General features: G+C 36.2%; 2 protein-coding genes and 1 non-coding gene across 4 annotated transcripts; 2 read left to right on the top strand and 1 right to left on the bottom strand.

Annotated features, from left to right (window-relative positions):
• Positions 1-6,334: 6,334 nt before the first annotated feature.
• Positions 6,335-10,474, top strand: LOC121321151 (interleukin-5 receptor subunit alpha-like). 2 transcript variants are annotated; one of them, XM_041260049.1, is made up of 8 exons: positions 6,335-6,487; positions 7,192-7,306; positions 7,395-7,585; positions 8,030-8,169; positions 8,382-8,529; positions 8,907-8,997; positions 9,596-9,665; positions 10,070-10,474. In XM_041260049.1, the coding sequence occupies exons 1-8, from the start codon at positions 6,427-6,429 to the stop codon at positions 10,115-10,117; spliced, it is 864 nt and encodes a 287-aa protein (XP_041115983.1). In that variant the 5' UTR covers positions 6,335-6,426; the 3' UTR covers positions 10,118-10,474. The 2 variants fall into 2 exon arrangements, with proteins under 2 accessions (XP_041115983.1, XP_041115984.1); XM_041260050.1 differs by lacking the exon at positions 8,907-8,997.
• A 3,265-nt stretch (positions 10,475-13,739) lies between these two features.
• Positions 13,740-17,446, bottom strand: LOC121320702 (ADP/ATP translocase 3). Its single transcript, XM_041259275.1, has 4 exons — positions 17,247-17,446; positions 15,527-16,010; positions 15,084-15,224; positions 13,740-14,205 (listed from the first exon to the last, which is right to left on the bottom strand). The coding sequence occupies exons 1-4, from the start codon at positions 17,355-17,357 to the stop codon at positions 14,048-14,050; spliced, it is 894 nt and encodes a 297-aa protein (XP_041115209.1). The 5' UTR covers positions 17,358-17,446; the 3' UTR covers positions 13,740-14,047.
• A 502-nt stretch (positions 17,447-17,948) lies between these two features.
• Positions 17,949-18,067, top strand: LOC121321376. Its single transcript, XR_005950930.1, has one exon. It is a non-coding gene; the product is annotated as a 5S ribosomal RNA (ribosomal RNA).
• Positions 18,068-18,294: the final 227 nt, after the last annotated feature.

Below are 18,294 nucleotides of genomic sequence, written 5' to 3'. Positions count from 1 at the left end.
CACACACTGAACAAACACTAAAGACAACAAGTATCGCCAGCACAAATAGCAATTGTTATTATTTTTTTAGTTTCTCTGTACTCACATTCAGACTCTGAACAACCAACCTCGTTCAACCAAAACTGTATGTTTCTATACATGTGACCCTCTCCAAACTAGTAATAAATTAATCAATCTGGAGACACTCACATTCTGCATGAGCTTAGCATGGATGGGGAAGTTTAACTGCATCCATGCTGTAAAACGATTAACAATAAAATAAGTCTTTTTACATACAAAACAGTATATTTAAATAATATAATAATAATAATAATAATAATAATAATAATAATAATAATAATAATAATAATAATAATAATAATAATAATAATAAACAATACAAATACAAAATAACACAAAACATGAAATACGCACAGGGGCGAGAAGTACTCCGCCACACCCTATCTCTCTTCTCTATGTTTTAGAATCAGTGTTTCTAACTAGGTATTCTTCATAATGGTTTCAGAAAAACAAAAATAATAAATAATAAATGTAACAATTACATTTCATTTTAACTTATATGAAGATTCAGCCTGAAGATTAAAGACTGATATATACATTTATATACATATACATTTATATGTCCACATTAACATAAGGAATTAGTACCACTAAACAGCAATAAATACACTATGGTTATAAGAAGGTTACACAGCAATCTGCAAAAATATGAAACCAAAATGCTTTCAAATTTCAGTATCTAAATACTTTAGCAGCTAACTGAATTAGGTTTCAAGCATCGTGAGTTGTGGTAAATGTACGTACCATTATCATTCGATCTTCAGTGGCACTGCAAAGGCTGTGCACAAAGGGTCAATGGTCTCCTCTTTTCTGTTCATCTGCAGTTCCTATATATTCATATATACAAAACCAAAACCACATGGCACTCTAAAAGAACAGAACCGCATGTATGTTCATTCCTCAATTTCTTAAAATCATTAACTCTACAGTTATTATTTATTTATTTTTTCACATTTTTTAAAAAAATTTTTTACTGGATGTCATTTTGGAATCTATCTGTTTATTCAAATACAATGTCAGAATGACAGGAAAATCGCACTGTTTCAAACTGTAGAGAAATATTGTGACAGTTAATTTCAAGAGTTGGTATGTAAATTATTTGCTTTTGTCCTACCGAGCTGCTAATAACAAGGAACTCTGGTTTGAAGAAGGTTGTGAGAGCTGCAGGCTATAATGTCACGGGTGACACAAAGGGCAAATGCTGTAAAAACAGTAGAGAACCGATGACTCAAGACACTTAGGTGTGGCCAAAGCATGGTAAGAATTAGCCTGAAGCAACTAAAACCCCATGGGGTGCAGGTGGAAAGTGCATAGATGACCTCATGATGGCTTAAGAATGCAAGCTCAACCTTGTGATAATTTAAGATGAAAAACCTGTCTGGGGTGTGTGTGAACTACTGAGTGAGACATGCTCCTCAGATACTCTCCTAGTGGTCACATGAACTCCCAGCAGACCAGTGGTAACAAGGCAAGTTATTCTAATTACTGTTGTGCTACTAGCTCCATTACATGCCTAATGTTAATGGGTTCTTCATACAGGTAAACTGTGTAACTTGGAATCAATAAATGTTAAATTCTGTTGCAGTTTTAATCATAAGTCATTTGAGTCTTGATTATACTTTATAGGTAACTATTGATAATGATAATAATAATAGCATATATTAATGCACAATCTTACAAACATATTGCCCTGAAACCAGTTGTGAGCCTTCCTCATTGGTTGAATAACTACAGTGCAATACATGAAAAGTGCATGAAGTGTTCTCTATGTATACCACATCACTGTAAACAAGATATGATCTATTATTAAGTAACACAGTTTGGCAAGCTTATCTTAGCTCTTCACTTAAACAGGAACATAAAAGCTGTTCCCTGTACTACAATTTTGCTCAGCAATTCTATTAAGTCTAACATAGATAGTTACACAAAACCAGCATCTAACCATAGCTGACTTTCTACCAAGGTCAATCTTAGGTTTCAAGCTGTAGCTGGCAGTATGTATATGCTTGGTATTTACAATTCAATCTCCAAATCTATGTTAGATAGAGTCTTTTGTACTTTACAGAATTTAGATTAGCATCAGCATTGATAAAGCTAAAAAAAAAAATAGAAAAAAATACCTACCTCGGTGACCTCATAGCTAGTTACGGCCATGCTCAAGACATGTAAGTCAATGACACACGGGTGCCCTGTTTTTCCACCTGTCATTGGTGGTCAGTAACAACAAACTTATGTTGCGTTTACACTGGCCGTTTTTAGGATGGCTTTGGGCCATCTCAGGTCTTTTTCTTCTGCAGTGTAAACGCACAAGGCCTAGTCTCAGCTGTCCTATAAACGGTCAAGTACAGACGTGCCTCAGCACCAGCATAGGTCCATTTGAAAGGCCATGTAAACTCTCCCGACTTTAGGATGGCTCGCGCATGACGTGAGGGCCGCTCTGCTTCAGCCCCACAGAATCTAAACAGGAAGAAGCTGCAATGCCGCTGTTACATTACAATAAGAAGAAAGACTTGAGACACAAGCGCCCTGACTGTTTGAATTTATTAACTGTTTATATTGGAGTATTTGAAGATAGCTACGTTTTATTAAGTTGTCATCAAAAGTGTACATACCCCAAATATCCATAAGTTGGGCTTTGTAAACTTTTGACAATAACTTTTTTGTTAAACAGGTGCAGACTGCGATGGACATCAAAGAAACAAAAGTGTAATATTTTAGTATATCGGTGAGAATTATTGAAAAAAAATGCTATCAAAAATAATTTTATACAAAAGCTATCCTGGATTGTGTTTTTCCCAGTTATTTTATTATAAACCACTTAGTTCATTGGTTTAGTTTCAAACCCACTTTACACACTGTCTTTTTGTTGTTTGTTTTTTTTATTGTTATTTAAGTAAATATTTTGATTGTACCAATGATTAGCTTAAAAACACAGAATAGTTCTTTTTTTTCTGATAAATTGTTGTTTTTGTTTGTAAACAATGAAAAAACAACAACAACATATGTGTCAAAGTTCCCAATGCCATAACTTTGTTATTGTTTGTCTGTTTCATACCAAATTTGGCACTTATGCTCAGAAGCAATAAAAGTTTCATTTTGCTCTGTAATTTGGTCCTTGAGCTCTTTTGTTCTCAGTGAGCAACATAATAAATGAGAATTTTTTGTTTGTGGGGTAGTTTTTATTTTATATATATATATATATATAACTGTGTGTTTGTCAGTGAAGAAAGAGAATTTTGTGGCCTTTCATTTAATGCTTGTAATCCTTACGGAACAGGAGTTACATGGGATAACATATAAATAGGCAAAACTGGGCTCGAGTTTAAAAGGTTAAATACAAAGCCTGCTTGGATGTAGTTTTCATATAGGCTATTTATTTATCTATTGATTGATTGATTGATTCATTCAATCATTCATCCATTCATTTGTCTATGGTAATACTACAGTAGTAATAGAAAACATATTTACAAACACTTTAAAATAATACAAGAGATTTTTATTGTTGTGAAATGTAAGATTTGTATCAGCTTGTTTGCAGATTTTTATAGCTTGGTATTCGATCCAGCTGTAGTATTGCTTTATATGCCTGAATGCAATGTTGTTCTCCTCCACTAACTAGGTGGCAACAGTTGAATGACAGTTTACTTCTATTGAGGTGAGCAGATATATTTTGATTCTTGCAGTCTTTAGTCTGCAGGTGCAGGCCACTCTTGTAGCTACTTTATTTTTCAGTAGGTATTTTAGTTCCATTTTTTACATGTATGAATTTCTCAGGTCACAGTGCAGGAGGCGAGTCTCTGTTATGGGAAAACAATCAAGCGTCCAGACCCAGCACAGAAACTTTAAATTGTTAATAATTCCCAAAAGGATAAAGGTTAACTTATGATGCTGACCGAAATAAATACAAACTTCTCAGCATCCCTTACAACTTCCTTTCAGTTTCTGTTTCCCATTTGTCACAGGATTAAGTCTCTCCCATGATCCCTAGCAATCAGGAAATCAGTGAAAATCATGTTCAGAAGTTGTTTGTTACTCATTGTTTAACATTTTTATTTTCCTTCAACAAACAATTGAACAAACTGGTCTTAAGAGCAATTTCATTTTGATAAAATTGATGTTGCAGATATATTGCTTGTTATCCTTTTCTTGTGAAATAGCATAGTAGTTTCCTGTTAGCAAATACAAATGGAAAAGAAGATAATGTGGGTTAACACACCAATAACAATCATCTGCAAGTAATGATAAGAGGCTATCTTAAGCAATTGATCAACAGGATATGAATATGCATTGATTGATACCAGTGATAGAAATGTTTCAATCACAATGATTAACTTAAATGTTAAATGCTTTTTTTAAGGAACTTGTTCTGTTTGAACAGTTTTTCAGAAGGTTATATGTAAATTATGTATTGAAAACCTGAAAAGTGAATAACATCTTAAAAATCCGATGGTGTCTAGTGGCCCAACAAAATGGGGAGGCTGAAAAAGGCCCCTTAAGCCCACCAGCAGCAATAGGATCTTATTATTGTATTCTGACTTACAACACTTCTCATATAATCTTAAAGTTTTACCCTAATTGGGCTGTTAAACACATTTCCTTCACTAACCAGTAAAGAAAAGAAAACAGTAGCCAATCATAAGAACATAAGAAAGATAATAAATGAGATGAAGCCATTCGGCCCATCTTGCACAGAATCTCATCAGGATCCCAGGGTGTCAGCTTCAACAACATTGCAAGAGAGTTGATTCCAGACTCCCACAATTCTCTGTGTAAAAAAAGTGCTTCCTATTTTCTGTTCTGAATGCCTCTTTATCTAATCTCCATTTGTGACCCCTGTCCTCAGGCCAAAAAATGTCCCTAGGGTCAACATTGTCAGTACCTTTTAGAATTTTGAATGCTTGAATCAGATCGCTGCATAGTCTTAGTTAAAGACTGAATAGATTCAATTCTTTTAGCCTGTCTGCATATGACATGCCTTTTAAACCAGGAATAATTCTGGACGCTGTTCTTTGCACTCTTTCTAGAGCAGAAATATGCTTTTTGTAGCGAGGTGACCAGAACTGAACACAATATTCTAGTTGAGGTCTTACAAATAGTTTATTCTAATAAACCTAACTGTTGCACACTACTAAAGTATGTTTAAAATGCATTGCATACAAAAAGGATACAGCATTTAGGTTTCAAGGCTACGTCACTAAAATACTTTGCATAAATATATTCTAAACCGAATTGTTAGGGCAGGATAAAATCAAACAAAAATCAAGCACATCCTATCAATTTAATTTTCTAAACTTAAATAAATGACCAACAAAATAATGATATACTCTTCTATAAATATGAAACTTATCTATTAAATAAAAAAGGAAGCAATTCAGCCAAACTTTAATTTTGAAGCAAGGTACATTACAATTTGAAGAAACAAACAGAAACAGTACTCTTTATTATAATTTTAAAATACGGCTGCCTCCACGTTAAAGCTATGAATTTATAAGTACGGTATATTACATATTATGTATGAATAAATAAATAAATAAGCTTATTTATTTCAAAATTTCCATGTAGGCCTCCTCTTATGAGCCACCACTGCACAAATCTCACAACAATCCAATAGATACAAAAACAGGATTTAAAAATTCTGGGGCAGTTATTACTGCTTGAGTCTGCATCTCATGAACAGCAAGGATAATGTCATCTTTCCATTTGCCTCTGGGCTTGAAAACGATTTGATGTCAAATTTGTTAATTTCTATTAGCAGCAATCGCATGCATTTTAATTGGGACTCCAACTCTTTGCACTGATGGTGGAAGTTTATGACTATCTAATGCAAAACTGGAGAGAAGCAGGGTTTAGATCTTGGACTGCAGAAAAAAAAAATATATATAGGCAGATCATGAGGGTTGTGGATAAATTATAATGTAAGGGAAATATTGGAGGTTGGTGAATGAATTTATAAATAACAATAAAACAAAAATGTTATAAATGCAGGTGATTTGGGACTGCTGTCAAATGTCCACTTGCAGATTGGATAAGAGTGCAGATGGACTCACAGCAGCCCCAGTTTGATATTGGAACTAGATTTGTTTTACAGAGGGAGCAGGTCATGAAAATATGACGAAGACTGAGTAACTGTAATATATCATCACAATTACAAAATATTTATGAGACATGTGGGGGCTAAACGCTATTTTATTTATTGTGCGTGTGTTTAAGGAAGTAAGAATACTTCCTGAAATTTTGTGATTGGCATATTATGAATCTTACTTCGGAGATTATCAACGTGTGCTGGTTTGCTTATCCTCCATTACAGCAACAGTTTTGCATGACTGTTGTAACTGTGTTATAAATTAAGACTAAAGCAAATCAATAATGATCCACCTTCTGCTGTTTGTAGGTTTCACGAGTCTGGCAAGCCTGTCATATCAGAAGAGTGAGTAATGCAGATTTACTTTTCATTTTTTAATATTTACACATTCATGTATTTTTAAAAAAAATATTTATTTTCATATTTTATTTTTAATATATTGAAATAAGAGAAGCGAGTAGTTGTTATCTTATTACCTGCAACCGATGTAGAAACTGAACAATATTTAGACTGTTCATTTGTACTGTGTTTGAAAGATAAACTAGGAGGGTGCTTGTCCAACACAGCAAACCATGATTATGCTCATATATTTATTAATAGTTTTCAGTGTTTTGTAGGAACACTTTCGAAACCTAACTGTAATTGTGTGTGCTTTGATCCCCCATCGTTATGAAGGTATTTACACATGATTTACAAGATTTCCTAGCCATAAACAGACAAAAAACATCCATACAAGAAATTGATTAATAAAAAAAAAAAACTGTACGTACAGCAGTCACTTCCTCACAAAAATAAAAGTACAGGATTGTCGGGTATTATAATCATCATCCTTATAAATTAAATAGCTGTTATTTCTATGGTATATCCTATGATATAACTTGGGTATTCACACAGATTGTATAGAAATTGTATAGAGCTTCACATAGATTGGAATTCACATTTACGCTATCCAGGTGTTACTGCTAACTTGTGTGTGTGTGTGTGTGTATATATATATATATTGCCAACCTTATACTGCAATGGAGCCAATATATGTTGCTTCCTTGCAGACCATTCCAAAACATCAGCTAAGGATTTACAGTGCCTATTTTACAATGTTACATATTTAAACTGCAGTTTTCACATGGAACTGCTTGAAGAAACACAGTACTTCTTGTTTTTCAGGTAAGTATAAACTGTCTTTCATAATTTTCAGAGCATTGTAGACAATGTTCACAAATAACAGAAGAGCTATGTCTACGTTATTTTCCAGCCGGAAAGACCACACAGAAGAATGTCCAAACTACACACAGGATAAGCAGAAAAGCAAAACGGTCTGCCATTTTCCAAACCTCAACTTTCCAGACTATAAAAACTTTCCAGAGTTTACCATATATGTTAATGGAACAAGCAACAAAACAACGATTCAACCACTATCAAAGGAATTTTACAGATTTGAAATTGGTAAGGAATATTATGTGTAGATAGCTTGTTTATTTGTTCTATATTCTTAAGTTGAAAGCATCTCTGCAAAACATGTTAATTTGTAAAGTATGTGTGTATTTCTCAAGAATTTTGGATGTATTTTTATTTTAACTTTATATAAACTTTTGTCCATTAAAGATCATATATTGATATGTTATCTTAAAATGCATTTAAGTGTGAAATATCCAGTTACTTCATAACTTTAGTCAGATGAACTGAATGATCATTTTGTATTTGTATTAATGTTTGCTGACCATATATGTAGGAACCCCTAACACAGCAGTCTTTTTCACTGTCTTCAATGTCTTTAATAGGAGCTGGACTTAGTTCTCTGATTATTCATGATTTCTTGTTGTAATCAAGGTGGTGTTGTTTAAAGGAGTTAGTCTTAATATTGTATTTTTGCCATTTTTCATTTTTCAGAAAAATTAAATCCACCGTTACATGTCAGTATTACAGATGATCTTAGACTGAAATGGGAACAGCCGCCTTTCAGTTTTAAAATTGCACAAAGTTGCTTTATATATGAGCTTTGTATTGATGATTTACATCTGAAGATTAAGGTAGTAAACATATTACCTCATCTACCATTAAGATCCTGTTGAATACCATGTGAAAAAAAAAACTTGTAATTGTAATAATGTTTGAATGTTTATTTATAAGGCGCTCATATAAGCACACCATTGCTGCCATCTTTTCAATTTTTTTATTTAATTCACATGCCTTATTAGAACTTGCTATGATACTATTGTACATGTGTATTTATTTTCTTCAGAATCAAATAGAAAACATAAACTCACCATATTCACTTTCAAGTCTCGACTTGTCAAGAAGATACGAATTGCAACTGAGAGTGAAAGGAGATGGTAGCTGTGGGTTAAATGAATCGCTATGGAGTGACTGGACTAAAGCTATATATGTTGGTACGTTACCAGTAAGGTAAAACAATGTTAAGGAAACAATACAGTGCATCCTGCTTCCTTAATAACCTTTAACAACATTAATGGAGCCCCAAAGAGAAACTTCTCTCTGTAATATGAGGTAATCCCTGACCAGGACCACACCATTCAAACTAGATCCCAACAGAGTTAAAGAAGGAAGGGTCAGGACTAATTCATCAGTTATACATGTTGTCTTTCAGATGTCCATAAATGGCCAATTATGTGTTTGAAATCAATGAGAATGTTGCTGGTTGATGAAGTCTATTGAGAGGAAGGGGCATTGCTAGATGGGGGAACATTGGCATTACTTACAATATTGGGTAACAAAAATGTGTTATTATTCTATATTTATTCCACAGACTCTGAAAAAGACTTTTCCATTAACTTGACATTGGCTTTGGTAACAGTAATTTTAATAATGATCATTTTCTTGGTGTGTATTTGCAGACGGTAAGTTATTGTCGCTTTTTATTTATATTTAATACAATCGACCTTTTGAAATAATTTATGTTTTATTTTTAATGGTAAACCACTTGAGAAGCAAATCATATGAAATGGAACCTTGGTAAGGATCAAAATAGATCAAGCGCATTGATACTGTAGGAGGAGGTACAGTTTGTCATTTAATTTCTGCTTTGGTTTTGTTGAAAACTATGAATGTATGAGATATTTATACCATGTTTATTTGAAGAGAAATGAATTAATTGAAATAGGTAAAAAAAAAAACAAAAAAAAAACTGAAGAATATCTGCTATACGTTATATAACGCCATGCATTCTTGAATATTGAATTACCCAAAATTGAAGTGAACTAAATCAATGAAAATTATAGCTAAATAATAGAAAACAATACAAATTCAGCACTGAAATGTCAATGGTTTTATAAAACTGGGGAGGAATGTGTGCAAGAAATCCCTTGAAACATACTTTTTTCAATTCTTGTCACGTATTTGTAAAGCAACTCATAAAGTAAGTGCATAGGAAAACCAATTTTGAAAGACTGGCTATAGCCCATTTTCTTACTATAAAAATAATATTTCTCGTTTTAGGTATAAACTACTGTATAGACTGTTTCCACCAATTCCACATCCCAAAATCAAAATTGATGAAGCCAGTGTGGTAAGAGCTCATGCTAGAGTGTTTTGCTTCTATAATTACCAGTATTTTATTTGTAATAACAGGGGCGTTTATGAATACAGTAACACTGCTCTAGGTTAAACAACTCTCTGTTTGCAAGCCATGCTTTTACACTGTCTTGAACTTCAAGGGTAATTCCGCCCTCCATTAAATTCTACCTACCACTTCACCGGCTTCTTTCGTGTCAATAACCAATCAGATGCTTCCCCTGAGGTCTGACTTGCTGTCAGCCAGTAACATGCTTTGACCCACAAGACACTTTCTTAAAACTGTCTATTTCTATGCTGTCCGATATAATTAACACACATTTAGCTAAACAGAAACTGTGATACTCTCAATAAAAAATATATATCTATTTATTTATTTATTTTTTATTTTTTTATCAGATATGGATCGAAGCTCAAGGACACACAAGTAATCCCAATTGTTACTGAGAGGATTTCGTTCCCTAAAAGATACCCTGAACCTGCCAGTGTGACTGCCTATGCTTCTTATTTGTGTTCCCATATAATGCAGTTATATAAGTTTCTGATATTAATGTTATAACCTGTACTGGTACAGTGGCAGTTGGGCAATGGTCTTTTGTTATTTGTTTAAATAGCACTGTATGATGCAGAGATCTTGTTTCCCTATAAAATTATTTTCAGCCACGCTATTAAATAATTCCTTTGTTGCTTCACTTCCATGTTTATTTTCCTGAAATTTGGTATTACATTAAATCAGTGGTGTGCAAACTTCTTATATGCTTCTGCCCTCTTTTAGCACACAAATTAAAACATAAAACAGGTGGATTTTTTTCCCCCGATTTCATGTAAATTGCATTTTTTTCCTTAGATTTAACCCCCAAAAGTCCAGATCTAGCTAAATACATAAACATATCACAAATTGAACATTTAACATGAGTCTATAATTTTTTTTTTTTTACACTTGTCAACTCAACATTTAGCTAACATTTCCAACAAATAAAACCCAGGTGTGTAAGAGTGTGTGTGTATATATATATATATATATATATATATATATATATATATATATATATAGCTCTGGAAAAAATTAAGAGACCACTGCAAAATTATCAGTTCCTCTGGTTTTACTATTTATAGGTATGTGTTTGGGTAAAATGAACATTTTTGTTTTATTCTATAAACTACTGACAACATTTCTCCCAAATTCCAAATAAAAATATTGTCATTTAGAGCATTTATTTGCAGAAAATGACAACTGGTCAAAATAACAAAAAAGATGCAGTGTTGTCAGACCTTGAATAATGCAAAGAAAATAAGTTCATATTCATTTTTAAACAACACAATACTAAAGTTTTAACTTAGGAAGAGTTCAGAAATCAATATTTGGTGGAATAACCCTGATTTTCAAGTACAGCTTTCATGCATCTTGGCATGCTCTCCACCAGTCTTTCACATTGATGTTGGGTGACTTTATGTCACTCCTGGCGCAAAAATTGAAGCAGCTCGGCTTTGTTTGTTTGCTTGTGACCATCCATCTTCCTCTTGATCACATTCCAGAGGTTTTCAATGGGGTTCAGGTCTGGAGATTGGGCTGGCCATGACAGGGTCTTGATCTGGTGGTCCTCCATCCACACCTTGATTGACCTGGCTGTGTGGCATGGCGCATTGCCTTGCTGGAAAAACCAATCCTCAGAGTTGGGGAACATTGCCAGAGCAGAAGGAAACAAGTTTTCTTCCAGGATAACCTTGTACTTGGCTTGATTCATGCGCCCTTCACAAAGACAAATCTGCCCAATTCCAGCCTTGCTGAAGCACCCCAAGTTTAGTCCAATTTTCAACTTTGCCCAACACCTGGTCGTCTAAAGGTTAGACGGAGACCTGGAGAGGACTACAAGCCACAGTGTCTCGCACCCACTGTGAAATGTGGTGGAGGATCAGTGATGAACTGGGGGTGTTTCAGCAAGGCTGGAATCGGGCAGCTTTGGCATGGCGGTCTGGAGCGTTATCAGATTTGAGGGGCCAGGGAGTCTGAAATGTTATCAGATTTGAGGGGCCAGGGAGTCTGGATGGTTATCAGATTTGAGGGGACAGGGAATGTGGAACGTTATCAGATTTGAGAGGCCAAAGAGTCTGGAGGGTTATCAGATTTGAGGGGCCAGGGAGTCTGGAGGGTTATCAGATTTGAGAGGGGCCAGGGAGTCTGGAGGGTTCTCAGATTTGAGGGGCCAGGGAGTCTGAAATGTTATCAGATTTGAGGGGCCAGGGAGTCTGGAGGGTTATCAGGTTTGAGGGGCCAGGGAGTCTGAAATGTTATCAGATTTGAGGGGCCAGGGAGTCTGGAGGGTTATCAGGTTTGAGGGGCCAGGGAGTCTGGAGTGTTATCCAGTTTGCCAAGAGGTCTTCCTTTAAACAAAAGGTGTTAACAATTATAGCTACACTGGTGTTTTTGTTTAGTACAGTTCCTAAATAAATTACCTTGATTAAGGAACATTTTGGTTGGAAGACTAGTCAGAATGTCTGTGAATAGATTACTTATCTATTGTTAAAGGCAATATGACCTACAGTTGTAACAAATGTCTGGGGCTAGACTGGCCCTGCAGTGTACCACAGCTGTAAATTGATGAGACTTTACAGATTTACTTTTTTTCCCCCCAAGCTACAATGCGTTAGTGCCATCTTGAGGAAAAATTATCACACTGCAACACTGAATATAAATCTATAACCAGTGATCAACATGTTACAACTTAATATGAGCCATTTGGGTAGATGTAAGGATACGCGCAGTGATTTGCGTGTGCAAAACACACATAATGCTGCCGTAAATCTTGTTCAGCCGCCATAAAGTCAGATTTTACCGGCCACTAAAAATGTGGCTTATGTAAAGAATGGTGTTTACCTGTCGTTCTGCACCTATCAAATTTGCACTGCCATATTGAAATGCATTCAAATGAAGAGCATGGAATTGGCTGGGATCTAGATATCAACCAAGCGCAAACATTATAGGATGTAAGGATTTTGCCTTGCACTTAGGAAATTGCTGACCCTCCAAAAACTTTACCTCTTCTTACAAGGTGCAAACCACTGTACAAGAGTAATTAAGAGCTGTATAAAATCACACACCTTCAGAGACCTGTCAATGGCTTCAGGATGGCTGCTGTGGTACTTCCTGATGCGGCTCTTGTTGAGAAGCTGGAACATGTTTGGAGAAGACCAAGACGAAGATCCCGAATATTCAATCCCAGCGTCACATTGTGATGCCGGAAGATGCAGTGCTAAAGCGTTATCGTCTCACTCTGCAGGCAGTCCTTGACCTCATAGTTGAATTGAGGGATGAGCTAGACCCTCATATCAATCTAGGGACTGCTATCCCTGCACATGTCAAAGTGCTGTGTTCTCTGCACTACTTAGCCTCTGATTCCTTTCAGACCATTGTTGAGAAATGTCTGGAGGGATAGCCCACTCCACCTTTTCCAGTGCAAGGCAAATTTCTGAGTATCATGCTGAAAAGGGCAGGCCAACACATAATTTTCTAAGGATACTAGGACAATTGATGTTGGCTGAGGCTTTTCCAAACTACTGTTTTTGGGTTTGTATGTTTGTGCTTCACAAATGTCACACAGCGATTACTGCTCTTTGTACTACTAACTCAGCAAGTGCGCCCGCTAAATACAGATGCGATCATTGAGACCCTCATTATCATAATTTTGCAGATCATTATTTGTGCGTGTTGAGTAATTTGCAATGCTCTTAAGCTTACATAGGGTGCAGTGCAAAATAATGGCCTGGCCACAATACAATTTTAATTTTCTATTTGCAATTATTCGCACTGCACCTATACTTACACCTACCTCTATATGTCTTGCCATTGGTATGGTACTGCCTCCATAGCTTTAAATACAAACCATCACAAATACAAATTAAGTCCTTTAAATCACTTAGTTAGCAAAGTAGACTAGACCGACAAGCTGTTAAAGCAAATTACCTTGCAGAATTAATTTCCAGTAGTGGCTGATAGTGAAGTTCAAACACTTTATATTCGTAAAGTAAACTTAAGTGTGTGTTTACTGGGAAGTCAAGTAAGAAATAAAACTTTTTTTACATTTTTGTATTTATTGTCCTGGAGAAGAATGCCCCAATTTAAAACACAACTGCTAGACAGAGCTGTGCAAAAAATAAAACAAACAAAAAAGTACATGGTGCTTAAAGTGGAAAATACATTATGTACTGTGTTAAGGAGACTTCTTGGTCACTAAGTTTCAAGTATTAGACATTATCTGGGCCCTATAAAAATACTTGACAGGGAATATTCTGAATAAGCTTAATGGTCCTTTATGGTTCAGCTGTTCTACATGGTCATCTTCAATGTTTCCCAGTGTATGGAAGAATTATGGAATCAGTTTAGACAAATTTCTTGAATTCGTCATACAGGACCAGCACAAAGGCACCACCCATGCCTCTGAGAACATTGGACAATGCACCTTTAAAGAAAGCCTTTCCACCTTCATCCTTTGCAATCTTCTTCCAGCAGTCAATTGTTCCACTGTACATGATGTCGGCTGTGAATAGTGAAAACATTTTAAATTTTCATGTATCTCACTACAAACTACTAAAGATTGTATCTGCATTGCAAATTAGCTAAGAATGAAGGATCCCCCCCCCCCCCCCCCCCCCCCCCCCCCCCCCCCCCCACTTGAAGCATCACAACAATGACCTCAATCACAAAATGTATGAAAGCATTATACATTCAGCCAAATACATTTTTAAAAATGGGTTTTCTTAACCTACGGTAAAGATTATCACACCGCTATATGGATTCCACCATACGAGGGCGGTAATGTAACTCAGACACCAATCCTAGCCTAAGGTGTAACACCAGCATATTTGACACATAGCCTTCAATATCTACATAGTGTACCCAACAATAAAACCTCCTTGGAGGACTATTTTAATAAATACTGGAGAACTGATTATGTAACTGGTTTTATTTCTACAGCCTTAAACCATACCTCAATTAACAAGGTGATAACCATAACGATAGTGGAGGCCATCTGTTATGGTTATGAGCTTCCCGCGATTCTTGAAGCCAGTTTCCTTCACGTTATTTTTTTATATATATATTATATATATATATATATATATATATATATATATATATATATATATATATATATATATATATATATATATATATATATATATATATGGGGATATCCCTTACTGATTTGCAATTAGAACTGCAGTCTTCTTGTGTTTTGTTTTTCAATTGTTACACAAGTTTACTAGCCATCAATAGTAAGCCCTTTCCATGAACTAACCTGTATGCAAATCAAATTACATACAGCTCTGTTAGCACTACTTCTAGAACGGGTAAGACAATCCATAATGAGTGTTAAATAGGGGTCTGTGAAAGCAGTTAAGACCCAAGTTTATTTACCTCCTTTACGGCCAGACTGCATCATCATACGACGACGCACAGTATCGAATGGGTAAGACATTACACCAGCCACTGCAGTCACAGTCTGTGCAATCATCCAGCTGATCACAATGTGGGTGTTCTTTGGATCTGGGAGCATACCTGGGGGAAAGAATAAATAAATATAATTGGTCTACGGAGGGCGATTTGATATTCTAGACAAGATCTTGGTTTTATTCTAAGTTTTCATAACAAGATGTTGACTTGAATAAACATCACTGCATATACTGTATTAGCAGACAGAAAACAGAATGGGTCACTCAATTACAGGCAAAAAGCCCAAACAATTTCCTGACAAAAGGGGGGGTGGGAGGGATTCTGGGGAATCAACAGCTTTTAATTGTCCATTTACTAAATAACTACACTAGAAAGAAATATATCTGGTGGTTTGTCAGTGTACATACCCTTGGCTGTATCATAGACACCAAAGTAGGCAGCCCTGTAGATGATGATTCCCTGCACAGATACGTTGAACCCTTGGTACAAGCCTTTAATACCATCAGATTTGGAAATCTTCACCAGGCAGTCGGCCAGGCCTTTGAATTCTCTGCTGGCACCAGCTTTGCCCACATCAGCAGCCAGGCGTGTTCGGGCGAAATCCAGAGGGTACACAAAACAAAGGGATGTGGCTCCAGCAGCACCTCCAGAAGCAAGGTTACCAGCAAAGTAGCGCCAGAACTGGTTCTTATCTACACCACCCAGGAAAATCTGCTTATACTTGTCCTTAAAGGCGAAGTTGAGGGCCTGAGTGGGGAAGTATCGGATGACATTGGCCAAATTGCCACGCCAAAACGACAGAAAACCCTGCTCCTTGGGAATGCGCACAATACAGTCGACAATGCCTTTGTACTGCTGGTCTACCGCAATCTGTTTGCTTGCATGTTGTACCTGAAAGCGGAAGGTGAAAAATGTTACAATATTCTCCAAATAACTAAATTAGGCTTTCAATTAACTATTTTTTATATTACTTGGATAGTCCATATAAAACACCTTGTCAGTACAAAAAGGTGTGAAAGTCAACAGCGAAAGACATGGCTCCATAACAGTGATTGAACTGATATTAAACTACCTTTAATTGATTAAGCTGCTCATACATCTGTATATGGTAAATTACAAACTACAGCTACAAACTTTGAAGGAAGCAGCATGTGACCTTGAGGAAGATGTGTTGCGATTTTAAGGCGACTCAAAGCTGCAGCACTGATTTACTTCAACCTTTGCACTTCACGGGAACATGCTCACATTTGAAAGAGGGGCAGAACAAAACACCGACTTTTGTATAATCTGATTGACTTTTACTGTATCAGAACACTGTCCACAGTTTAAATTTCTACAAACATTTGTGCAAATGTTGTGGCCGACTTAAAAGAAACGCATCACCTCCTCCTACAGCTTCTTGGGACCGCAAAAACAATGTATTTCAACGCTGAAGTGTTATAGTAGAATAAAAGACAGTTGAATACGGTTTTGCCCACTGTTCTCATTGATATTAGCAAAGGTGCTTAAACTGATAGAATTAAGGCTCACATGAGCAGCAGGTTGGCTTTCAATGGCTAAGTGGCTTATATTGCTGTTTCATACCGCAACTCCAGTAAATTAGACTGTTCGTTTAAGGCCACCTACTGTGCAAGAAATGTATAAGACATTGAATAAAAACACATTTTAATTAAAGAGTTGTCTCAATTAAAATCAGGTGCCGCAGTGTGCATGCGCCATTGAAAGACCGGTATGAGAGAATATTAATACCAGCAATTCACGCCAACCGGAACCTGTATTCAATACTCGTGGTATAAATCATTCTAACAGAATCTAAAGGGAAATCAGACCGGGATTTACAAAAAAGAAATAATAAAATTCATTCAAGATGTGTAAAAGTAAATCACACCGAGCAATCCTTTCCGCGATTTCAAGTTCAATATGGCTGCTCAAGGAGAATGTTGAAGGTTGTGAGCAAATAAGATCTTTATTTATTTATGTACCGCTTTAAATTACCGCAAAATTAACTGATGTCAGCGTTCAAAATCACAGAATTTAATGTGTATTTCATTTACAACAATGCACAATGTTAGAAAAATCCTCCCCTCCCCCCACTCGCAGCTTAGCTTATTAATAATCCTATCTTACCTGCAGTAGCAGTTTGACTCTCTCTATGGGGGCCACTGCTGTCTTTGATATGGCAGCAGCAACTCCACCAGCCAGAAAGTCTTTAGCGAAGGAGATGGCTTGTTCTGACATTGCCGCTGTAAGGATGTGTGTCGGCTTCGTTGGAATAAGAGTCGATCAACCGTGCCTCTCAGTGCCGAAATCCTGACAAAATGGACGATTTCTCATTCGCGCTTGGACTAAATCTGCGGCAAACGTATCGCGAGAGATTAGCTGAACTTCCCTTTTGCAATTTAGAATAACTTTATTTAAAAAGTGGTTGACGCAGAGGTGAATCACGGTAAGTAATGCTGCAGTTCTACGTCAGCGTGAACAGCATTGCAAAGACCACAGCAACCACAGAGCAAAACATAACTCAAACTAGTAGTCCAGAATAAGAATAAAACGCAAATATATAGTCTAGTAAGTGCGTGTATAACTCAGTTATAGTAATCAAATGCGTTTTTGACAGAAAGTAAGTCTGACCATTTTAATGATTTTATGTTTTTAATAATCATTTTTATTAAAAACGTAGCACTCACTGACCGGATCCCTGATATTTGTATCAACCTCCTCTTTTTCTCTCCACCCAACACTCCCCCCCCCCACCAAATAGCACCTATTGCGTAAATTATATTAACATATTAGTGCACTATGAAAGAGCCGAGCCCAGCATTCATTTTCGCTTACGGCCATACCACCTTGAGAACGCCCGATCTCGTCTGATCTCGGAAGCTAAGCAAGGTCGGGCCTGGTTAGTACTTGGATGGGAGACCGCCTGGGAATACCAGGTGCTGTAAGCTTTTCTTTCTGCAGCTCAACGGGGGGCGCTATTTCCCTGTTTTTTTATTTTATAAACCTGGAAGCTGTAAGGGTATTTTAAATAGATTGTAGCTTTTCAGACATCAATACTGTAGGTTTTAACATTTATCTTCCTAGTCAAAAGCGATAGGTAAAGCAGGCCATGCTATTATAGATCACTTAATTTGATTCCTTTGCTGTAATGTGGTCGTCTTACTTCTATAGGCGG

The sequence above is a fragment of the Polyodon spathula genome, chromosome 9 (assembly GCF_017654505.1).
Source record: "Polyodon spathula isolate WHYD16114869_AA chromosome 9, ASM1765450v1, whole genome shotgun sequence".
In the NCBI taxonomy this organism is placed as follows: Eukaryota; Metazoa; Chordata; class Actinopteri; order Acipenseriformes; family Polyodontidae; genus Polyodon; species Polyodon spathula.
The sequence above is the reverse complement of the archived record's forward strand: the minus strand, read 5'-3'. Positions and strand labels throughout refer to the sequence as shown.